Raw genomic sequence first — 25,326 nt, forward strand, 5'->3', positions numbered from 1 at the left:
TCATAGAAATAAAAGTGTGAACAACAACATTATGCTCTCCCTACCACTTCTTATAGCTCCACTGAACACCCTTCAATATTTGCTCCAAGAGAAATGGCACCTCGTGGATGTTGTCTGTCAGGGATTTTCAGAAACATTTGCGTTGGGTCAGCCAATGGCCATGAGCACGCCACTTACTGCATACCCAAATACCGCTTACTCTAAACACTTCCTACCAGTAACTCAACTCAGTAGCTACCTCTTGAGAAGGGCTGAGAGACCTGAATGTAAGTTTTTGCAGACTGGATCAGAAACTCAGCAGGAGATGGCTCTACATAGAGGAAACCCTACCTACCTTGTTCCTAAAGTGACTTTTGTTCTGCTGCATGCAGCATACCTGGAAGTTATTACACCAGACCCAACCTCTGAGCTACGCAGCTCACTGTGTGGCTCTGGCAGTGCCAAAACCAAGTGAGTTGAAGGAAAATGCAATACTTCAGAAGAAGCATTTACAAGAGACAGTTCTGGAATAACATGATCACTGCAAGATGAGCTTTATTATCCCCTACGCCTTTTTATCCAGAAAAACAACAAACATCCCCATTATTCTTAACTTGCAAGACTCGGACAAAGCTATTTGCCCACAACAGTATCCAGTAGCAATAGGTTTCAAAAGAGTACACACTGTGCTTCCATTTTAAACGTGTTTGATGTGCTGTACTTGACTTTTATAGAAGGTGAGGCAGCAAGCAACCATCACACTGATAGGGACCCATTTCCTCTCCACCCACTGTTCCTAGGGAAACATCCTTGGAGTGCTTCACCTCCCAGACACCCAAAAGAGCAGCTATGCTTACCTGGGTGCCTGTGACTGATGTACAGCTGATGCAGAGAAATAGCAGGAACAGCAGAAGAACACTGACTGACACTAAATTGGGCACCATGAAGTCAACCCACCTACTTTGTCACCATCCTCCAGGGTTGTTTTTTGTTAAACCCCTGAAGAAGTCTGTTGCCACTTTTGTTTTTTTAAGAGCTACCTTACACCCTTCCACATTTACATTGCCCTTTAAGAAGCCAGAAAATATTTTCCCACCTTGCTGGTCTTTAAGTGACTTTTCAAGTTGTCAAATCACAAATGGGTGATTTATGAATTACCCCCATTTCTATTATTCTTGAAGTCAACACAGGGGCGGTTTTTCTTCTGCAACTACAATTTTCTTGTCTGTACTCACACACGTGTTGTTTAACAAATGCAGCTGGTGCTGAGGAGCACTGCCAAACAGACCTGTAGCTGTCCCCAGAACAGGTATAATACCCTGTCTGTGCCGTGGTAGCTCACGGGGCAGCTGACACTGAGGTGTCACAGTGCTGGCTACTGGACAGTGGCCTCATCTTCAGTGCAAAAGCTCGGGCTCCAACTCTAGCTTGAAAGGTACTGACCTCAGTTTGTGGCTTGCTTCCACGTGAAAACAAAACAAGAGCAGCATTTGGACACCGCAGGATTTTCAGGGAGGTTTAAGGTCTCTACATGGGAAACCTCCCAGCTCTGGGTTTTGCACTGTGTAAATGTCGACACACGGCGTGGCATTGCTCCCCAGAAAGAGGCAGTGACACCTAGCACGTGCAGGTCAGAGAGCTACTGCACAGCGTCGCTGGCTTGAAAGGATTAAAATAGGAGCTGGATTTAAGTCAACGATTGATGTTTTGAAGGTCTGCGTGTCTGCCGGTCCTGGGCTTCCAAAACACCCAATCTTTCCCGTACAAGTGCAATGCAGCTGGCCCCTTCCCATACAAGTGCAATTTAGCTGGCCCCGATCTCATCATGGATAATTAGTCTTCGCCAAGTTCTCACCAGTCACACAGGCAGCCCAAAACTAAATCCCTCTGAATTGCCTTGGGAAGAGAAGCCCTCTTACAAACAAGAAGAAACCAAGTCTGTGGATTTGGTCTCACCATATATAGAGAAGAAATTAAGGTGGTAGGACAATACAAAAGGCTGCACGGAAAAAGGGGGCTCCCACAAGCTTGCTAATCAACCTCTTGAGGGTAGCCATGGGAAAAAGCAAGCCGCAGTTGGTTACCAGAGTGGGTGCTTATGAGCAACATATCAAGTGCTTCTCAGAAGCAATGCAATTAGAGGCATCTATTCAGCCACTCCTCCTGGCACCCACCTTTTCTCGCAGAAGAACATCACACCTATAGCACATTTCTCATGGCACTCAGACTTCTTTCCTTATTCCTACTGGTTTATTATACCCTTGTCCTGGAATACCCATTGGTTTTCATTATACACATCACAGGTAACTGCAAAAGAGCCCTAAAATCCAGCAGCTGTGGAGCTTATGCATGAATGAAGTAAAAAGATGACAAGACTCAGCAGTCACGTTGCCTCTGATGTCCCATGACCTGCGCTGCCTTTCCAAAGTCCTCTCACTTCAGATTTTGTGTGGGTTACATACATGTAAATACCCTCCTGCTTCGTCCTCGCATCCTCCAACCAGAAATACCATCCTCCCCATAAGTCTTTTAGCAAGGCTTCCTATTTTAGCATTGTTAAGTTATCCTTTCATTAGAAAATCTTTCCACAAGTTACATCCTGGCTTTGGGAAACGAAGTCTTCCAGCCTCCACAAGCTCCCACGTGTGAGATCCGAGCTCCCACGTTCCAAGCCTAACAGGGAACCCCTCTGTTCATAGCAGACAAACATGAATCTCACCAAGTTCAAATTGGACACACAAAACTCTTTGCCATCACATGCCACGCAGGCAAAGATTAAAGGAAGAGCAAGAAAAGACTGGACATTTGTACAGATAGCAAAAAAATGCAGGAACTATAAAAGGTACAGAGAGCCAAAGACCGATGCTCTGACAAGTTGGAGATAAATGGTCTCTCTGTTATTCTTCCTAGGTTTTGACAGCAAAACTTTTGTCTCTTCAAAAGTATTCCAGTAAACACAGGGGTGCTGTGTTATGGCCTCCAGCTTGCCTGGAAAGCTCTCCATCCTGGGTTAGCCACAGCTGTACTTCTGTCCTGGACAGCACAGCCTTGTTTGCCGCACCGACTCAGAACGCTGGGATAAAAGAACTTGATCTTCACGTCAGAGATCCCACTAGATCAAAATTTGTTCGCAGCACTGTTTAGATTGGAAGGGACCTCTTGAAATCCTCTAATTCAGCCCCGATCACGCTGGATCAGCAAGACCAGGCTGCCCACGACCATACCCAGCACGCTCTGTACTTCAACGCGCACAATTGAAGAGCAGAAAATCGCCAATTCACATGGACATCTGAGTATTTACAAGCCACGGCACAAAATGAGCCAAGAAACAAGTGTGGGTGCCCATCCACCCTCCAGTCTTCCTTCTGGAAACGTGTCGAATCTGAAGTTCAGCCTCCTGCCAACGAGGCTCTCAGCCTTACAGCCGGGTCCTTCACTGAGGTTACTGCCCCGTGCACTTGGTATCACACCAACCCCCAGTGTGCAGAGATGGGCTCATGTGGCATAGCCAGACGGTATTTAAGGAGAAACGAGCGTAAAGCTTGTAATTTAGAGGGAGATTTAACATAAAAGACAAACAAGCAGGCGTAAGGAGCAGCTAGAGACAGAAAAATCTTTGTCTCCTCCACATTACTGCTTGTCAGATGAGTAATGGTAACTAGCTGCAGCCAGAATCGCCCCGGCCCTAAAAGGCCCGGTCAGCCTTAGGGCTGAAATCCTGTTGTATTTGTACAGTAAAGAAAACATCCTGTTAAACTGCAGTTCTTCCTGGGCTTTGCTTAAGGAAGAGGAATTAACTCGCTGTCACACGATCAGACGTAATTCCATGAGGATAATCTAGGAGCTCCCAAAAGGAAAGGCACTCTCACTTCCAAGGTGGAACCAACCTTTCCCACCAGGATGGGCTGCACCATCCCAAATCACACCAGCGGGGCAGCTTGGCACAGCGGAGGCTGCAGCACAAAGAGCAGGCAAGACAAACACACAGCTCGCTGCTCGCAACCTGAAGGGCTGGAAGCCTGCAGATGAGCATCCATGAGCAGGGCAGCACACCTCGGGGCACACGGAGTGAGTGCAGAAGGGTTTGCCCAGCCATTTCCATGAGCAAGGGTCCAGATGGGATAATATTAGGGCAAGGATGTTTTCTCGCTTCTGGGGAGGATGGAGAAGCTCTTCCCTGCAGTCTGTTCTGACACAAAAATCCTGCTCTTCCATGACCAAGGGCTTTCCCTCCACCAGCCAAAGCAGCAGCTGGGTTCCCCTCCTTGCAGCATGAATCACAGAGGCACGCAGGCTGGAGGCCATCCTTCCCAATCCCTCCCTGGGAGGAGGCAGGGAGTTCACCTCGGGGGAGGCCAATGCTGCTTGTGCTACTGCACACGAGGCCGCTTGCTGCACAGGTTCGTTCCCTGGAGCACCCCAGGGAAGCCCTGCAGCGAAGCCAAGCCCCATCCACGCACCCTGCCAAGAGACCTTGCTGAGTTGGTCTCAGTCACCGGCTCCTGGCACAGCAGCAGAAAGGGATGATGAGCTCAAAGACTACTTCTGCTCTGGGGAACCAGTTTCCATTTCTTCACACTTCGGCTTGAAGAAATGAAGCCAGCAGTCAGTACTCACTCACCTTCTCCCCACCACACTACCTACAGAGCAGCTGCCACAGACACAGCCGTCCTACTCGAATTTAGTTAAAAACATTTTACTAAATATCCCCGCTGTTATTTTTCCACGTCAACAATTGCAGCAGTTGCCATGGGACACTGCCTGATCTTGAATTGAGGGAGGTGCCATCCTTCCAGTTACAGCACGGGAGAAACTCTGAATTAGAGGGTGGGAAAACGAGACTAGGAGATGCTGGAAGGCAGTTACAAGGCAGGGAACAACATGAGGAAGAGGGAAGGAGTGAGTCAAACAGACCTTCAAAATTAACATCTAACTTGCTTTATTTTCCAAGCTCTCATTTAATTTTTATTTCTGAGATACTCAGCATTACAAGAACCGCTTAATGCCAGCAAACCAAGCTGCAATGCTTCCTCTCTCCTAAAGGAAAGCAGTGGAGTTAGAGATTAGGGGAAAGGCACAGCTCAGCCTTCAAACATCCACAAGTGAAATATGACTGCCCTAACTGCATGTGGATTTTACAGCTGGGGTCCTTCAACAGCTGGGTTTCCAACCATAACAGCCCGGCTTTGGAAAATCCTTCTAGCAATCTTTTTTCTATTACTATTATTTTCCTTTTTAATTTTTCTATAATAGCTCTGCCTCCAAACTTCTTCAGCCATTTCCTAGCAAATGGCTGGGATTCAGACCCAGGGTTCCTTACCCTTGAGCGCCGTCCTGCCTGACAGAGCAGCTGGTGGGACACAGCACTCCCCAATGCCATGTTTTCCAGGCCTGTCCCGCACCAAAGGCAGCAAAGCCATCCCTGTTTCTGCAGGAAAGCTGCGAGCACAGTCAGATATTGCCTCCTGCCTAGAGCCTGCTTCACCTTCAGTGGTTTCCCAGATGTGAGGGAGGGAGGCAGAGTCACTCCAGAGACCGCAGGTTGCAAATAGAGGAGTTTTTATTCTGAATGCTTACCTTATACAGACACCAGCAGGTGTGGGGACAGAGCGATTGGTAACTCTCAGGATGCAAGTGGGGAGAATAATTAACCACCGAACATGGGAACCGAGCTTCTGTTCTCTCAAACGACTGAACTTGATTTCCAGACGAACAGGCTGAAGTGGGGTTACCTGGATTTTAAGGGACGAAAATGCATGGCTTACACAGCTCATGCCAGGCCCTGCACTGCCTCAGCTGCCCCACATCAGCTCTTGTACAGCTGTCACCACCTGCAAACATCCACTTCTAAACCTCCCCCTCTGCTTCCCAGCACTAAGCTGAGGTCATTTTGCAGGAGATGGCTAAAGACAACAACCTTGGGGGCTTTCACAGAACAGCAGCAAGTCCCGGTGCTCCACCACGGCCCCGGAGAAGCAGAGCACAGAGCACCAAAGAGCACACGGTGTGTGAAGACGTGGGCTCCATAAGTCACCAGGAACAGCACACGTCTGATGCTCCGTGGTCACAGGGAGCTGAATTCAGCCGATGTCTCCAGTTGGGCTCTGCTGGTTCACAACAGATCGGGATCGGGTCTTACACACATGGATCAGGTGAACCGCAGCGATAGCCTTTTCCATCAGCTCTTGGCAACTCCACATCCACCACGGGGATGTTTCCAGAAGCTCTTCCTGAATAGTGTCAGAGCAGCACAACCAAGATGACCCTTTTAAGTTCCACTCAAGATAAGCCTCCAAGAGTCAGTATGTGCAAAGAGACTAGAACAAGCCCAGATCCACCCAGCGGAGGCCACCAACACAGACACCACTGATATACGCACATGCTGCTCCCACCAGCAGAACCTGCGTGGTGAGAGGACACAGAAGGGATTGCTGGCAATTAAAAATACTTTTAAAAGCCCCCTAGGCAGAAAACAAAAAGTACCCAAAACACCCCAAATCTTATAGAACTCCTAAATCATATCCAAGCTTCAAGGATTCTCCTGGAGGACTAGGATCCACCTGCTACCTTTCGCACACCACGCACGGAGACAGCATTTCACACGCATAGTTCAGAATGGGACTAGCTAAGCAAGCAATGCCAAAATCAAGTGTCAGGAGCACGTGGCAGAAAGCAGCAGCAACCTCCAGCACAGCCGTGCTGCAGGGACCCCCTAGCAGGAAGGTCAGCTCCCGACAGCTCCCAGCACCAAGCCCCAGCACTGCCCTGGCTCCCATCCCACGGGAGCAGTGTAATTCAGCAGTGTTGACACCACAGAGCACAGCAGCCAGAAAGACAAGGAGGAGCCTGAAGGATTAAAGACTGCAGCTCCACCTTCATTAGGTTCGGGGCCTCCCCCACCCTGCAGGACCACAGGGTGACTTAGCTCCATCCGTGATTTCCAGCCCATTTGCTGCTGGACCTCCACTCCACGCATGGACCGACAGCAAGACGACGTATTGTGGGCTGACAGCTCTCTGGGACATGAGGGGAGGACAGGAGCTGGCACAAACACCACATCTGGTAACAGTTTTTCTATTCTCTCAAGACCCGGAGAGGGCAACTGCAATTGCCATGAGATACTTCGCTAGCTGAGGGGAGGCTGCTTGTGTTGGGAGACCTCGCTTGACATTCACCTCTGCTCAGCCATAAAGCACTGCGTTAGCCAGATTTGCAAACACAAGGAACAATGCCTTACAGTCAGGCTGGAAAATGCATTTGGAGCACACAAGACGTTTCAGGCTTCTCGGCCTCTAGAAATCCCACGTTAACCCTTCTGAGTGCACGCAGACACAAGTTGTTTCATCTCCGTGGATTTACACCAGGCTTGCTCTGTTTCACCACAGAGCAGGCCAGTAACATAGGACCATCCCTCAAGATCCAGCTGGTCAAGTGTCTTTAAAGGAAGGTGCAGGACAATGCAAAATTTTTCCCTGTGTGTACCAGATCCGTTCCCGATAGGCATGAAGGGATTCCCAGTGGTTCCCACTTGGGATGATCTGGCCAAAGGTGGTGGTCTCTTCATCCAGCACATGGAAGGCTGGGCTACAGATGAGTGGCACAAATACAGGATTTTATTGTTTACTCTTCCGATGTATGAGCCAGAAGGTACAAAATTGCATCAATAAGCAGCAGCTTCAAAACAAATATCAGGTTATCCTTCAGCAACACGTAGTGTTGCAAAATGCCAGTCAAGGGTTTGCCAAGAACTGTGATCTGTCAGAGCCAGAATAAAGCAGTTCCTACGAAAAACACTATATGTACATGCACACAGAAGCAGTTGACTTTTAAGCCTCTAAATTATGTCGCTTCATACGTTCTACACCAAATACCGCTGCTCTCCCCTGTTAATTACCCTTTGGCCACACAACTTTCTTCATTTCTTCTGAAGAACCAACTCTTTGGAATGAAATAAATAAATAAAACGTACACAAACAGGCTGGCTGCAGACAACTGTCTGGAACAACCATTTGGCTTTGTGCACAATAACTGGGTAACAGGACATGGGAAGATTACTTGGTATTTTTCCCTGCTTATATCTAGACACCCTCTCAGCAAAGAGGAGCAGCGAGCTGACCACTGGTCAGCTTTCCTCACACAGGAAATTCCCCTTTCAATCAAAGGCAGTTTTCTTCTCATCATACCCATGCAGAACACGGCAGATTATAACCTCTGAGAGTAACCTCCAAGAAGTAAGCACATTGGTTTAAAACAAATACAAAGCACCTGCATTATAGAAACAGCGTGACCCCATTAGGAAGAAGTAGGGTAAGACGCATTTCTGAACAAAAGGAGAGGAGGGGCCCTTATGCCATTAGCAACTTGAGTTCTGGGCTCTCCTTGAAACTAGGGGCTCAAAAACCAGGCTTGTAGCCCAGTCAAACTGATTAATCAGCTACCCAGGGCCAATCGATATAGTTTGTTCCCTGGAAATGTCAGAAACCAAGGCCTGTCTATTCTCACTGGGGATATGCATGAATGCTGGGGTACTTGGGTGTACTTTATCCAGGTATCTTAGGCCCTTTCAGAAGTCTAAATTCAGATAAGGACCATCTGCCCTGCAGCCAGGCAACAAGCCTCATCCGTGCCAAAAATGGGGGCCATTACTAATTAAAACCTTCTTACAGCTCCTTGGCTCGTGCACTGGTTACTCTTTTCCTCAGAGGTGTTTCTAGCTCTGACCCCAGTCATCTTAGTCCCGTATGAAGGCAGCTTGCTGAGGAACACAAGCCACAGCCCTGCAGTCCACCAAGCCTGGGGGACACCTCCCCTTGGAAGATGCATTCCAGCAGAGAACAGGCGTCGATCCCTGTTCCCAGCACTGCATCCCAAACCTGGGCATACTGAAGGGGTTTTGCAGCAGGACTCTGCTTCTACAGCAAGCCTGGATGGTGGCTGGCTGCCCACCAGGAGCTTTCTCTGTGCCCACAGTATTTCACTCCCCATCAGGCTATCAAGGCCAGACTGGAGAGGCTACGATGTGAGCTCCTCACATGCCGTACCCACACCAGGCAAGGGGACCATGGGGCAGCAGTCCCATTCTGCCAGGCTGCCTCAAAGCATGAAAGAGGTCACCACGGGTCTGGGAAGCACAAAGAACACAGCGAGAGGGCAGAGAAATGCCCAGAGGCACCCTGAGCTGTCCACCCCGAGCTGATCCAGAGGAAACCAGACTTCCACGAGCTGTGCTTCACCTGTGTGCCACGTCCCTACAGCTCGGGCAGGCCTGAGCTGGCACAGAAATACCTCCACACAGGTCAGATGCGGCCACCCGTCCTTCACCTCCAGGCCTGGGCCACAGGGGAGGCAGGCTGTGTCACAGCAGAGCCCATACCTCACAGGGAATGCTTTCTGCACAGATAAAGGTCACGACTAATCGGATTCTTCTCTAAACCCTCGCCTGGGTGTTCACACTGAGCACTTGTGGGTGGTGCTGGTGCCTACTCGAAACCATCGCGGCCGGCTGCACTGCCCAACAGGGCTGAGAGGATGAGTGGGCTCTGCCCACGGCCACCTACAAGAGTTACTGGGGAAGAAACCAGCCCCCAGTGCACACATACCTGTGGTGCTGGTTGCTAGGACGGGTCGGGTCACCCAGCAACCCCAATCCCACGGAACGGGGGGCTCCAGATAAATGCCTAGGGGTAGAAAGGGCTGGCGCTGCCTACGCTGTGGGTGGGAGCGCATTTCCCACTGAAAAGGGAACGCAGCCCTTGGTTCCCATACCGAGGCAGCCCGGTAACACTTCTGTGACCCCAGACACGCTCCAGGAACAGCCAGAGAAGCTGGCCAGACTGGCACACTACAGCCAACTCCACAGAGATGTCCTAAGTGGATGTAAGCTTTGCACCTAAAAAACAAACAAACAAAAAAACATAAACCCACTGCTTTGCAAAAGCCATAAAAAAAAAAAAAAAAAACCTGATTACCTAGGTCTGCTTCCTATTTTCACTTCAAATATAAGCCATATTTATGCTTGAGAAAACATCCCAAACAGTGCAACATAAATTCAGGAGCTGTGAGACAATGCACAAGAGCAGAAAATTAAGTAGAACGGCACTGTCCAGCGAAGTAAGATGGATTAATCTGTTTGCACTGAAGAGCAAAAGTTAAACATGTAAGATTACATTTTGAGAATTGAATTTTTCATTCAAATAAAACCAAGAATTGTGGAAAAAGAGGAAAAAATAGATTTCTTTGTGACAGTAGAGGGGATTGTATATGAAACTATAGGCTAGGTTCAAATAAATAAGTCGTAAACGAGGCCAGCTGAGCTATCCCAAAGAAGCTTCCCTTATGCTGTATCTGTAAGATCTAATATTTTTCTGAAGCATCACTCTCTGGAATTAAGTCATTACAGAAGATTATCGGTGCTGGATGACTGCACAGAGAAGACAACAAACCTTGAAAATTCAGAACTCAGAAGTGAGTAGAAAGTATTGAAGACCTATTATTTTACAAGGCCTCAGGCAGAGGTCTCAGAAACCTAAGCTTTCTGAGAGGCTGGGATTCGCTGCTCTATTCTGCCACAGCTAAGTACGTACCCTAGCATTTTTAACTCACTAACACCGTTTTAGTTCTGAATTATCACTGTTACCAGGTGTTAGTAGGAGGAATGGTAAAGCTTTGGTGTAAAACAGTCCTACAGCAACGAACCTGTTCAGCGGGATGCACTGAAAACCCGCAAAGGGGAGAACAGCTTCACGCACCATGGGGGACTGATGAAGCTAAGTTTTCCCTGCGCCAAGCTGTCTTCAGCCAGGCTGAAGAGCAGTGTCTGGCCGAGCACATGACAGGCAGCCAGCCCAAAGAAAGAAGGAAATTAATCTGCCCTCATTCATACAAAGCCCGAGCCCTTAAACAAATCCTTGAGTGTCTACCCACTGTGCGTCAACATAAAGATGCTACTTTGCCCCTTTTCGATGCGAGAAGGAAAAGGTGAAGTTTTTTAGCCCTCTTGCTCTGCAGAGGAACCAGCTACCGCTGGGACAGTCACTCACAAGCTGCTGTCTGCAAGCCCGAGGCTCACTGTGCACAGCCGACTGAACCCCCTTCACATGGGATCGGGACGATTCCCAGTGGCTCCTCAGGGCTGGCCAGCCTGAGCCAGTCTCAGATCTGTCTCCAGATGCAGACGCCTGCAGAAATACCTGCCATGAACTGCTGGTCCCCATCACTGCCTACTGGCTCCGAGGGTACGTGGGGAGAGCAGCCGCGGTGCCTTTGTTAGTGCCTCGCACTTCCCTTTTGAGCAAGTGCAGGGCTGGAATTACACGGCAGAGAACGCTCTGCTGTCACCAGGACAGACCCACACATGACTGCATTTCGCTGATCGACATTAAGCAAATGACAAACGTGTCCCAAGCAGTTCTAACCCCGGCCATAGAGGAGTGTGCCCGATGCACAAGTAATTCGGCAACTTCAATGGATGAAAGCACCAGTCGCATTGCCTCCGAAGTTGTTTGTGTTGACAGCGGAGCCGGAATGAAATTGCCACCCTTAAAGCACTGAGCTCTCTTAAGCTGCGCGTTGCAGCCAGTTAATTTTATACACCACAATCCAACTGTTTCATTCTGATAACACCTAAGGCCACTAATTAAGGGCTTAGCTTGACTGGCAATGTGCAGACTTGTTCCAACCAGATGCTTCCTGCCCCAAGGAGCTTGCTTGCAAGCAAAGCTTACAAAACAGACACCTACACTTGATCCACTACACAACTGCACGGGGACACAAGAGTTGAGGAGGGATTTGGAAGAAAAGCATTTGTCTGAGAACCCCCTGCCCCAGGTTGTGGGGATGAACGAGGTGTTTTTTTTGTAGACAGCTGAGTCGGCTGGAGACCACTTCTGAGGGCCCAGTATCAGGCCTCCATCTCGAGCTGCAACCCCAGGACACACATTTTAAAAGCCACCCCAAACACTTTGACTTGTACTTCAAGAAGGGCTACCAGTCCAAAGCTATTAAAGAAAATAATACAAAAATAATAGGCTTAATACTGGAAAACCAGCCAAAAATTCAGGTCTTGAGGCCTCTCTCACTGTCCTTATTTGCAGCACGTCGTTACCGTATGGCACAGCCTCCTTTCCTCACTCCTCTCCCCTGTCCCACAAAGCCTGCTGGGAAGATCCAGATGCCACCTGTTATCAGAGATAACCCCTAACCTGTACGTTCACATCTGCTGCTGGCACTCGATTTCTAACAGCCAGACAGAAATTGAAGGTTCCCAAATCTGGCCTAATCTCTAGCAAGTAACACCAGACTGTGGAAGCAAGAGGTAGAACAACAGGCTGAGACATAAGGCTCCCACTCACATAGATATTAATTAAGAAGAAAAAAAAAAAAAAAAAAAAGGAGGAAAGTCCATTACTATCACTCCAAAGCATCCTGGATTCGCTTACTTGAAGCAATGGCAACCGCTCATCTTCTGCAAGGGGGTGAAGACTAGAAAGACCCATCACAGGCACACGTGATCAATTCAGTTCAATTTCAACATGGTACCAAAATGAGATCTTCAGTGCGGGCAGACATTTCATCCCGAAAAGGTTCCCAAAGCTTGGATGCCAACCCAAGGCCGGTCAGATCTCCCAAGTTGACAAAAATGAGTTGACAATTTACCCAAGGACGGTCTCCCAGGACTTTGCCTGATTGCAGTGCTGTTGCAAGCCTGAAACACAACAGCAGTTTGTTTTCCCTTGAATTTGGGAACTTCCAACAAAGGTCATAAAGTGCAAAAGCAAGTGGGTAATGAAGGAGAACAGCTGCTAACCACCCTGCTTTTAAAGCTCAGCAAGCTCTTGGTTTCGGGGGTAGATGGAGATCAGTACATACCCAACCCAAACTAGCTGCTCATTCTCCATTACACTACTGCAGACGTGATGTTACGCTCACACCTAACTTCTCACCCAGTTTCAGTGACAGCAGGATGGGACCTTTTAAACAAGGCACATACCATGCATGCCAAAATACGCGCACACCTGCACAGACCTCAGCCACAGCTGAGGATGAGGCAGTTGAGAGGACACGAGCCCAGCCTGCGCCTGGCAGCCCCGCACACATCCGAGGGCAGGGCAGAGATGGTGCAGCACGCGCCGACTCACTGCGGGCTCCACGCACGGCGCAGCCACGGGAAGCTCACCGCTTGTGGCACCTCTCCCACGTCCACACCTGCAAAGAGATCAGGCTCAACACCTACGAGAGAGCTTTGCGTGCTCCGTTAAGTGATTAGTATGCTGGTACGAGGCTCAAATAAGACCAGGCAGCTGCACAGGGTCCCCAAAGGCCTACAAAACACACATAAACCCAGGGTTTGAAAGTCTGGCTTTCTGCCCGCATGAGTGTATACCAGTCGTTGTACCACTCCCCACGGCAGGCTGCAGGGCAGCCTGATGGGCTAGACATTAGGCTTGCTTGCAAGTGACAGCACAAGCTTAGGTCTGTCTTCTCAGCTGAGCCTGCAAAAATGCGGACCACCTGTTTCCAGCACAAAACCTTGGCACCAATGAGAACAAAATGGCTGCAGATACCCACTCCTGTGGGTTTCCCTAAGTGCCCCCAAGCATCCTGAAGCCTCTATGTGTCCCTGAGAGCTCCTTCCAGAGCATCTCATGGTTTCACAACTTGCGGAGCCAAGAGAAACAATTCAGTTAAAGGTGGTGACCCCAGCCACAAGCCCCAGAAACACAGCATTCAAAAGAAATCCCCCACTGCCTCTGCACAGAGGTGTTCTGCACTGAATCCGTTCACCACAAAGCAACATCTATTTTATTTCTAACAATGAGATCTAAATTTTCCTTCCCCGGGAGGGATAGGATCTTCTGGAAGAAGTACACGGGCACAGAAAATTGAGGCAACACCAGCACCCTTCCTAACAAAGTTGCCATCAGCCTGTCCAGAGCGACCGTGCAGAAGTGCAGACGCGCTGCAATCCGCCTCTGTGTAACACATACAAAAGGCTCCACCACAGCCTGGTATATGGAGCCCCAGCCCCCATCCCAGGCAACGAGGGCTGCCACTTTTCCCACATCCCTGCTTGGATGTGGGGCCAGGCACTACACTTCCAGCAAGCACTGATGCGGGTCCAAAGTAACTTTGCTGATTTGAGGGGGTACCCCTCGATTCTCAGCACTTTTGCTGAATCAAACCTGGCAACCTTTTGTAACAGAGCTCATTGTGACTCCATGTTTGCCCCCCTCGCATACGGTTCAGAAATTCCTCCATGCATTTAGCAGGAAAGGTTCGGATATTCTTTATCCCGGATCCATGATCCCAGCTTGCCGTCTGAATGCTAAACAAGGACATAAGCAGAGTTGGGAAAGCCACGGGTGAACGCACGGGGCCAGCCGGCAAACTTCAGCTCAGATTGCAGCCTCCTGGACCAGAAGGGAGAGCAATGCGAATACTGAGCCGAAAGGCACTGCAGGCAAACCGTGCGTGCCCAGCACCCAGCACAGGGGGGTTCAGCTACAGCCACACGCACACAAAAACTACCTGGAGAGCCACGCAGTTGCCTCTGCTGCTAAAGGCTCACCCCGTTAAAAGCAAACACTTGTAGAGTGAGAAATGCCAAATGCATTTGCCTTTACCTGCCTTCTACCTGTATCAGCTGCTGGAGCAGGCTCGGGGGGGGGACTTCACAGCAGGAGGCAGGGAGCTGCTGCCAGCCCCGGCGCCCGGGACCTGTCCGATGCAGAAGAGAGCTTACCTTCAGCTGGAAGGGCTGGATTTCGTTCAGAGTCTGGCTCCTGAGCTTTTCGGTGAGGACCTTCAGCATGGTACAGAGCCGCCGGGGGGGGCTTCGGCACACGCACGCACCGAGCGGCTGGGCTGGGGGTTGGGGAGTGGGAGTGGGGGGGGGCGCGGGCGAGGCCCCCCCTTCCCAACACCTTAATAATAATAATAATAAATAAACACCAAACTTCCCTCCTTTTTTTAAGGGGGGTGGTTTTTCTCTCCACGCCTCCTGAGGAGCCGCTGGGGCCGCTCACGGCAGCCCCCCCCCCCTCCCTCCGCCCGCACCCCCCGGCCCCGCACGGCCGCGGCCGCCCCGCGCTCTGCCCGCAGCGGGGCCGCGGCGCCCCTTGGGCGACCGGGGCGGGCCGCGGCGCTGCCGGGGCCGGGCCTCCGCTTAAAGGAGCCCCGGCCCCCCGGGAGGGGGAAGGAGGGGATGGAGAAGGGGTCTAAGAGGCCGTGGGGGTCGCCCGGAGCCACGGGGGGGGCCTCCGGGCAGCGGGGAGCGCCGCGGTGCTGTGAGGGGGGGAGCGCTGCCAAGGGCTGCCCCGAGGGAGCCGTCCCTGGGGGTGTCCGCAAGGGAGCTGCTGGAGGTGGCCCTGCCTGAGCAGGGGGACCCACAGAGGGTCCCGCACACCTCACTGATCCCCCAGGTCTGAGGCACAGCACTGGGTGCTCAGGTGGAAGCCGCCACCACCACGGCCTCTTCTTCTGCAGCAGCCGCTTCTCCAGGGCTCCGTGTCCCCGGCCAGGTCCCCAGCACCTCCCTGGACAAACAGCCAGCAAAAAGTTACCGGGGATTGCCCGATACGCTCCCAGCCACTCTGACCCCACAGAAAGCCACCGGCAGGTTTCACAGAGGCACGAGCTTGCAGGACTAACAGAGGGCTTTTAGGCACTGCCGGCTCCATGCCCTGTGTCTGGGTGAAAGGCTCCCTTCACCTGCTACCAGCCCCCTGGGGCCAGCAGAGCCTTGTGTCCCAGCCTTTCTCCTGGGAGAAGTTCGGCAGCCTCGAGGAGGGCTCAGAGCTCACCTACAAGCTGTGGAGCAGCACAGGCTGGTGAACAGATCAGCTGCTCCTTCTCAGCCAGCACGCCTGTAACAAGATAAGGAAAGGGCATTTGTAAACTGCTGGCTGCAGAAGAGAAAAATATCTTCGATTTAGGGGAAAGGGACTCGGGCCAGCTCCGGTTAGCAAAGTGCTCTTCTTGAAAGACTGCAAGAGGCACGGAGTCTGAGCCAGAGAATGACGTCCCTGCTTTCTGAGCAGTGCCACCTCAGATGCCTGCAGTAGACTAACTCATTTGTAAAGCTGTATTTGCTCTCTGAATTCTGCATTCACACTGTGGATGTATTTTCAGGTGTTTTTCCCCCCCCAGTCCACACCAAATTGAACTCACCATCCAACCTCAAGACCCTAAGTCACCATTCATTGTCCTAGGTTCTTCTGTTTCCTTATCACGTGAACACAGGACAACAGGTAACTGCATATACCAGCTCACCAGCCTGGCACCCTGCCTCCGACAGGAGAGAGTAAGAGGCCAGAGGAAAGCAGAAATCCTCCATATAGGCATGCAGCAGCACATCTGTTGTGAGGTATGAGTTACTCCTGACCCCTAGCTGATAACTAAGGTACATCCAAAAGCCTGGTGACTGAGAATCCGTCTCTGAACACAGTACAGGGATGCACTGCTGCAGCCAGCAACAAGCAACTGCAGAGCCCTGTAGTGAAAGAAGCCCCTGCAGAGAGAAGAGCTGCAACCTGTTGTCACAGCTCTTCCTCCTCATGCGATCCCTGCCCCAAAAACAAGGCTCGACACACGAGCTGGGCGCAGTGGGCTGTGCTGCTGCACCATGCATCAGAAACACACACATGGGCTGCAGAATATTACCAAAATAGCAAAATACTTTCCAGGAGCAAGTTTTCTCCTTTTTCCAATGGAGAAAACTAAGACTGGGAAAAATTACTTTCTGAAGTGACTTTCTGAAGGTCACAGCGGAAAGCTGTGGAAGATCCAAGAACACGAGCTGTACTTCCTGGCCCCTGGCTGCATGCTCCCAGGCTGCCCCGGCATGTAACCTAGCCTGTTACCAGATCACACTGCTGGAGCTATGCAAAATTCAGTGGTTTCGCTTCCCAAGCATTTCACGTGATCAGTTTGCTTGGCTTTTTGGTTCCTGTGGGTTTTGATCTGAACACTGGGTTCAAACCAAACCCAAATCTCAAACCCCGTCAGAAGGGCCAAGTTTCCTCTGGTCAGTTGATAAAAACATGAAAAAATTCATTGCATAACATTTATGACAAGGCCACACGCCTGCTCCAGCACTGCTCAAAAAACCTGTTTAAGATCCTGGCAGCCAGGCCAGGAGCCAAAGGAAGGTGGGTGGCAAGCTTCCCCTGCAAGAACACATTGCGTTGTGGTGACAGAGAGCAAGAGGGCTGTGGCAGGATCCTGCTTCACTTCCACAAAACCCACGTGTCACTGCCTGCTGCTGGCATGGAGAAAACACTCCTGGAGAACTGCATTTGCTCTTGAGGTGCCGCAGCTTCCTCCACCTTCCCCAGAGAGGATCCTGACCAGCAGGATGGGTGCAGACAACGCAGTGAGGATTAGTTTAACGCAGAGATCCCTCCGAGCTGTTTCCCATTGTGCCTGGAGGACAACCCAACACCTCTGCACCCTGTGCTCCCCGTTGTGTACAGCTCACGCCGTGAGACGCGAGATCAGGAGTGTGTGTGGGTGCAGAAGGCCCCACCAGGCAGGCCCAGCCAAGCCTGCTCACGAGGAAAGGGGCGCTGGTTTCACCCCTGGAAACCACCTGGGGATGATGCCCACCTCGGGCTCCCTTCCCCTGTGCCGCAACAGGAGCATGCCCCGTCTGGGAAGAGGCTCAAGTGCCATCTATTGGGCATCGCCCCTTATTACACCAGGAGAAGGAGATGGGTGAACTGGAAAAAAAAAAATAAATAAATCCATCCATCTCCTCTCATTGTGGGCGATGTCAGAGAGGAAGAGCAGAGCTGCAGCCAGTGCCGGGCACAGAAGGAGCATCCGCTTGCCAAGGGAGAGCAGCAAGGCAGAAGCGGGATGAAAGCTGAGCCTGGAGATGTGGGTGCAAAGCCGGGCACGTCTTGAACAGTGCCACCAAGCAGGACCATCCTCCAGCTGCCTCAGCTGCAGTTCAGCGTGCATCGGTAGAAAGCAGAGAGCCCATAAAAGCCATGAGAGTTTTTTGCAGAACAGTACAACTGAGGAAAGAGGCAGCTGGGGCATTCTGCATGGCAAAGGGCACTGGGCTCTGTCCACGAGCCACCGCCAGCCTTTCACAGTGGGCTACAAGTGCCCACAGGTGGAAAGAGGCCGCTGTTACCTTAACAGCTACAAACCAGATGGCAGATCCAACCCGAAACTGAACCAGCTGTGGTCACACTCAGACACCTCAGACATTCAGGGAGTGTCAGGAAGGAGTGGTCACAGCTGGCTGACACTGACAGGCGTCTGTCCCCTTTTGGATGCCTGGTGCTTCTGAGTGATGAGCCATCCAGGGCACATTCTTTTATGGATGCTGGTTTGACTGACACAAGTGGGAAGGAAGCAGAAGAGAAACTGAAGAGAAAGGTGTTCCGAAATTAATGACCCCTACTCTTTGATGGAGAAGCACTGACCATGCTAGCACAGGCCACATGAGTGCAGTAAGAAAAAGATGATCCTCTTAACAGCACTGCTGGGCAGCCCCATACCTGTTATAATCAATCCCCTTGGTGCCTGCTCTCACCCCACAAATGATTAGGGCCAATTGGAAAGTCAGCATGTGGCTAAGGCATGGAGAACCAGGGAGAGACAGCATTGCCATCAGTTTACACGCTTCTCTAGCTGGTGCTTGCCAACATTTGTTCCTCTGCAAAAGGGGACCCCGAAGGGGAACCCATAAGATCCACGGGGCTGTGGGGTGCATGGGAGCACTTCCAGGGCAGCAGGACAGCCTGGCTCCTCAAAAAGGCAAGCAAAAAGGAACAATGACTTCTGGCTGAAGGGTCTCTGACCTCCTCTGCTCCAAATACACTCACTGCAACCACCTGATGCCTATTTCTTCTCAAACACCTCAATGGTAACAATCCCAAGCTGGGATCACACAGCAGTCCTGAGCCCTGCCATGCGGTCAGTCTAGAGATGCATGGACCATCCACTCTGTACATCCCACCCCCCAGAGAGGGCCAGGCTACTCATCAGCTGCCTCAGACTCAAAGTCCTTAGGTCAAAGACAAGAAACCTCAAACTACAGAAGGGCAGCATCAGAGAGAAGAGGCCTAGGCTCCTGCAGAAGAACGAGTGCGAGGAAACAAGCACTCGCTCTCTGCAGAAGGGTAAAATATTATTATGGTTGCTAGTTTGATGGGGGAAAATTCCTTTTCAGAACTTCTCGGCTGCCCAGACAGCCTCTGGGCTCATACCAAGTGTATAAACAAGACAGCTTTTGACATCAAAGAGGGTTCCCACTTCCTCTAGCTGGGCACCCCATCTAAATCTGCTTTTATGAGCAGTTTCAGTACTTCCAAGGAAAGTGGGGTAAAAAAAAAAAAAAAAAAAAAAAGACAGACATGTTCATATTCACTGGGGAAAGAAATTCCAGGAAGAATTTCCAGGAGGAGCAAGTCTGGTCCTGCTGTCTTGCAGTTCATCCCTGGTGTGAGCAGGGTGCCTCAGTGCAAACAGCCTGGCTGCACTCACACTGTGACCTGACTGAGCCAGCCTGGGGGGCTCCTGGCCACAGTGCCTCACGCAGGCCTGGCCAGAGCTCTCAAATTCCCATCAGAAAATACCAGCCAGACACCAGTGATGTTTCACAGAACTGCCAGGACTGCCCAGCAGCCTCACGCACCCCACCTCCAGCTCTTCAGTCAGGGGACGACAGTTCTGTGTCCACCGAAGCCATTGGGCAAACCTGTGCTGTGGAGATGCTCTTAGTGCGACAGGGAAGGCTGGGGAGAGGCACACGAGTACTGCCTGAGGCCTCTGCAGCAGTAAAAATATAGCAGAGTCCTCAGAGAAAGGCTCAGAAGTAAAACACACGGCCCTTAAAATAGCTGGAGAAAGAGTGCTCTCATGACTCAGGGTTTGTGGCCACAAACCAGCCAGAAGCCAGCAGAAGGGGTCCGAGCACCCAGTCAAATGGCACTTGGAGGAGGAGAACAAGACGACCTGTCCTCAGAAGCCTCTGCCCCAAAGGCTTAGATCACTAAACCTGCCAAGGAAGACTTCTCTAACAAGAATAAGTCACAAGCCTGTCATCTGTCCTCTGCTTTCTGAACTCCAACGCCACGCTGCATCTGTGCATTCCCCAGGCTCTTCTAAAAGCCAGGGCCAAATGCTGAAACCTTTATCGGTTTCTTACAACTACGGACAGTTATTGGCAAGCTCTCCGCCAGAAATCCCAGTTGGAACAGTTCTGCAGGCAGCATGGCTGTATAAACAAGGATGAAAACGGCCTTGGGAAGGAGGAAATGAGCTCGGGATCAGAAACAGCAAGCTCTGCATGCAAGCACGCTAGCACTAAAATTAGTAGGAAAAGGGGGCAGGAGTGGAATAACGTCATGGACATTTTACCACACACTCCTCCCTGACGTCCCTTTGCTCCTAGGGTAGAGCCTCTGAGCTAGGAGGCACTGTCAGAGCAGAGGCAGGGGCTGGCTGGCTCCTGGCCTATAAACCTGACCCACGGAGGGTCCCCGGCTGGGAGAAACCCAGTGAGAAGCCGTGCACGCTTCATCTTGCCTGTGTTACACACCAGCCGTCCCCAGGGGGCACAAGAGACCATGACTTCGCCTCCAAAGCAGCTCAGCCCTTCCCAGCCAGGCCTGGCGGGTGGGTGAGTTGCTTGGGGGTTTTCCCAGCTCTGAGTTCCCGTGGGCCGATGGCAGGAACTGGGATTGCCACAGAGCAGCTCGGAGCCGCTTCGGGCTGACGAGCACATACGCAAGTACCTAGCAGGAAGCTGCGCCTTGCTAGCCAAAGGTCTGGGTGGCTCCCAGGCAGGCAGCCAGGGGCATGATCCCAAGCTCCACATGCTCCCTCCTCAGCGCTTATAGCCCGGGACAGTGTCCCCAAATCCCACCCAGGGCTGCCTTCTCGTTGCCCAGCACTGTGCGAGGGGCACTGCACTTGTCACAGCCTGCCACCAGGGTCCTGGCCCTCAACGGGTTCAGAAGCAGTGCCTCTACACAACCTGACTGCACTCGGGTGGGGCAATGCAGAAATAAATGGTCTTATCTTCCACACCACGGCCAGCATTGCTAGATTTATTCAGTGATAGTTTTCTGGAGTTTGTTTCTGAAAAACTTTTCCTACTCAGCTGTGTCCTGGGTCCCTGGTAGGCGGGCAATGAGCCCAGACACACAGCATCAGCTCCCCCAGGTGAGCCTGCTCACACCTCACACAGGAGCACATGCAGCAGGTGCGTGGGATTCAGCCTCTGGGAGACCCACGTAGCTGTGTGGCAAAGAACAAGAACGATAGCAAATCATCACCACAGCACCAGAGCCATCCCAATATGTACACTCACATTGAGCAGGCTGTGGGTGGGACAGACAGATGGATACCCAAGTCATACATCACGTAGTGCAGTGGTGGTCCCACCAGACTCACACAGGTAACAAGATACTCATTATGTCAGTGCTCATCACCAAGCCCTGACCTACGTATTCTGATGCTAATGTGGTGTCTGCATTGATGGAAATGAAGCTCAGGCTATAGTAAGAGTCAAAGAGGTTAACAGCCAGAAAGAGGTACAAGAATAGAGCTATGATTAGACCAGACAGATGGGTCAGGCGACTTGGAGCACTCTAATTCTCATCCTCACCAAAGAAATTATGTTCCTGCACATAAACATAGGTTTGCAGCTGTCAGACACCTTTCTGTGCCACTCACACAGTGAACGTTCAAGAGCACCGTTCCCAAGAGACGTTACACCACCGGGACTGGTACAACTGAACACACTTGCAGTGGTGTTCCTCTGTAAAATCTCCCGTAATTTCATATAGCAAAATTAGCGTAATTTTACAATCTCCAGGTTTAACCTGAAGGCAAAGAAAGCTCTTTTCTACACAGCCTGGTGAAAATTAGGCAGCCTTTGAAAAATTGCTGTCTCATATGTTTTTTATTTTTCCCCTCTTATGTTTTGGGTACCTTTGTTCCTAAAAATATAACAAAAATGTTAATTAAACAGAGTTCACTGTTGTTATATGCCACTGTCACGATGGCAGTGATGATACAACAGTGTAATTACAACACACTTTACCTTCCACAGCATCTGCTATTTAGGAAAAAAAAAAATCTCTAAAAGATCATTATCACCAGGAGTCCATGCTTCTTAGCTAAGGTGGCAGAAGAGTTAAACAACCAAGGCCCATGTCCACAAAAAAACACAATGCTCCATAAAATGGATCTCAGGAGAAATCAAGCATCTAAGTCCAGGCATGCAACCCTTAAACCCCTGCCTAATCCCTTGGGCTCCCAGACTACGTCTATACCAGTAAATTAAACGTGCCTAGGACTGTTCTCTGGCACTGAGGCCCCTGGCACAGGATGGCTTGCACCCATAACATTAAGCTCTTTAATCCTTCGAGCAAGACAGTCTGATCCAAAGTGGTTATTGGGAACAGCCCCTGGCCCACGCTGACTCCCTGAGCCATGCCTGGGAATTGTCTGGAAGAGTGTGAACTGGCACGGGCCAAACCCATGGCAAGAATAAATTAACAGGAATCAGCTAATAGCTTCATAGGCAATGGAGATGTAGCACCACAGAACACTTGCTGGCATCCATGTGTCCAGAATCTGTATCACATAGAGTATCTATGCATATACTTATATACTGTGTGTATATACTTCTGTAGAATTTTATGTACTTATATCAGGAAAAAAAAAAAGTATCAAGTTTGGCCTGTGTAGGAAGGATTTCTTGGCAGGAGCGTGGTGGATAGGCGTTCACGCTGCTGGCTGACTACTGATCAGCAGTCCCGGCTTCCAAGCGCCTTCATCCTCCCTTCCGCAGTAACCTCAAGTTTCTGCCTTCCCAGGCAATTTTCCCCTGAATCACTGAAAACCTGGGGGTCAATTTTCACAACTGGGTTGCGCGTGGTTCCTCCACGCTCAGAGGTGTTTGGAGAGCGACTTTTTCTGCGATTTCTGTGTGGATCTCCCTAACCCAAAGCAGCTGCGGGTGGGCACGGGGCTCCCCTCACAATCCCCCCCCCCCCCCAAAGCCACCCGGGCTCCCGGCAGGGGGCAGCAGCGGCTCGCAGCAGCGGCCGCCCGCGCCCGCGCAACGGCTGTAACGGCCGTAACGGCCGCCGGGGCGAGGCTGCCCGCCCTGAGGCGGCTCGGCGGGGCGAGGGGACGCCACAAACACACACACAGGGCGCTGTCACCCCCAGCAGGGACACCCCAAGGAGCCCGCAGCTCCCCCGAAACGCCACCACATCGCCGGGCACACCGGTGTGGGCTCCCCTGGCGGCGGTGCAGCCCGTTTCTCGTCAGGAGTTGGGACACCGGGGCCGCTCGCAAGCCCCTGCCAAGAGTTTTCCCATTGTCAGGGCTCGCCGAGTGCCTTCCCCTTCCAACCCCGCTGGGTTAAGGGAAGCGCCGCAGCCGGCACTCGGCAGTGTCCCCAGGCCACCTAGGGCAGAGTGGGATTCTTCCAGGAAAGGCACGTTAGAGCCATTGCACACCACAGAGACAATTCCGACTCCTGTTTTGCCGTTTGCAGCTGTTTCCCTTACTGAAAAGGGGTGATCGCATATTTTTGACAGCATAAGCTAGTAGAGAGGGGGAAAAAAAAGCCGTAACACTGTTATCCAAACTCCAGGACACAGCCTGGTCTGTGGTGACAGAGTTAACCCACAAGCAGATGGACGGGTCACCTGCACAGCACCACCGCCTCCTCCAAACCCTAGGAAACTCGATGGGGGCAAACAGCCAGGGAAACACGTTGTCTAAGGCTCAGAACAAGGCCATAAGAACCAAAAAAATGGGATTACAGGATGGGCTTTCATTTCCCAAACCCTCAGGCACATTTCTGAACCCCCGAGCCTCATTGTTTTCAGTACAGCAGCAAGCATCTTAGCACCTGCACAGGGGCTGGAACATCGTGAGGAAGGTCACCATGTAGGCACACATTTTAATTATAGATGCTTAAAACAACAATCGGATCTTTTTATGATCATGACCTCAAGTAAAATCAGAATGCTGATTAACCGGAGGAGGAGAACACACCATTAACGAAGGTGATGAAAGGGGTAAGCTGGACTGTGAGGTTCATGTTCTCTTTCTTAAGGCTGGTTTATGCTGCAGTTTTGCAAAAGCTAATTAGCTTTTAAGTACTCTGGCTCCCCAAGCTGCAAAAGGGAGAGAATTGCCTTTTGCACAGCAGCAAATGTGAAATTTATTTAAATAAATAGCACTGGCAAGGCTCGTGGAAATTGTCAGATAAAATTTGTCACCTAAGAACAGAGTACAAAGTAAATACAGCCGATAGCTTTATCGTGAGGGGAAATAGCAAATATCTTTGTCTTCATGACGCTGAGGAATATGAAGAATGAACAGATCCTTTTCACATTATTCCTTGCATTCACTTGCTGCAACACTCCTTATTAGATGTTTAATTTGCTACTGAATAGGACTCAAAAGAGCCAAAGTGCTATTTTCCTAGCACATCAAACACAACCCCACAGAGAGTGAAACGCAAACAGAGAAACAACCAGAAGCTTTCTTGTACCATCAAAGATGTAGGAAAAGAAGCAAGGAAAGGTGGCAAACCACAAAGCTTGCCCAACAGAGAGGCCAGGAGAGGGGAGAGAAGCATCAAAAGCAGCCACAGGCATATAGGAGGAAAGCTCTAGCGAGTGGGAGGAAAGCAACGTGTAATACAAAAATAAAGCCCCCGGCCCATTTGGGCACACTCAGATTAAAGGGCAGGGGCCAGCCAAACCAGCAGCTATCTGGGAGCTCTTCCCTGGGGAGCAAGGCACCGGGCATGTAATAAAACAGCTTCAGGCACTTCTGTTCACACCCACTCGCTTTACTACTCGCTCTTCAGGCGACTGGAGTCTTCCCCCCGGGATGGCTTTCCCCAGCAGCCTTACCTGAATCCTTAAAGACAGGGCTGCCTCATTCTGCCTGCGGAAACAGCAAAGGACTGCGCCCACCACACCACCCCTGCCTGCTCCAGCAGAACTGCTAAGCTGCAAAATTTGGTGGAGCAACTTCTTAAAGACTTCCTCGTCACAGGGGTTTTTAATCAAATCCCAGGTGCTCAGACTACAAACCCCGAACTGACCTAAAACATGACCATCAGAAAGTGATGCTGGCCAGCTGTGCTCTGTAATCACAACGATGACAGCACACAGCAAGCCAGCTCTGAGTGGGACTGTGGTGGTGCACAAACAGGAGCTTCTCCTGGCTCAGAGCTTCACCGGAGAAAGCTAGTCCCTTGCTTTCCTAGATCGGAGAGGCCTGGCTCGATTCCAGAGAGATTAAAGGTGCTGAGCTGGGAGGGAGGGGAGGATCAGATCCTGTCATTAATGA

The 25,326-nt window shown here is 50.9% G+C and overlaps 1 protein-coding gene across 3 annotated transcripts in view; it reads right to left on the bottom strand.

Moving 5' to 3' along the window:
* LOC311434586 (uncharacterized protein) overlaps positions 1-25,010 on the bottom strand; it is a 60,736-nt gene extending 35,726 nt beyond the window's left edge. For 2 of the 3 annotated variants that reach the window (XM_084514838.1, XM_084514836.1), the window contains exons 1-3: positions 24,885-25,010; positions 15,780-15,842; positions 14,720-14,841 (exon numbers count right to left, since the gene is read on the bottom strand). In XM_084514838.1, coding sequence (XP_084370964.1) covers positions 14,720-14,788 — 69 coding nt within the window. In that variant the 5' untranslated portion in view covers positions 14,789-14,841; positions 15,780-15,842; positions 24,885-25,010. Of the gene's footprint in view, positions 1-14,719; positions 15,019-15,779; positions 15,843-24,884 lie in introns of those variants that run through there. The other variant, XM_084514837.1, reaches the window with a different exon arrangement.
* Between the last annotated feature and the right edge of the window lie 316 nt (positions 25,011-25,326).

Source organism: Aythya ferina (assembly GCF_964211825.1).
Source record: "Aythya ferina genome assembly, chromosome: 3".
Taxonomy (NCBI): domain Eukaryota; kingdom Metazoa; phylum Chordata; class Aves; order Anseriformes; family Anatidae; genus Aythya; species Aythya ferina.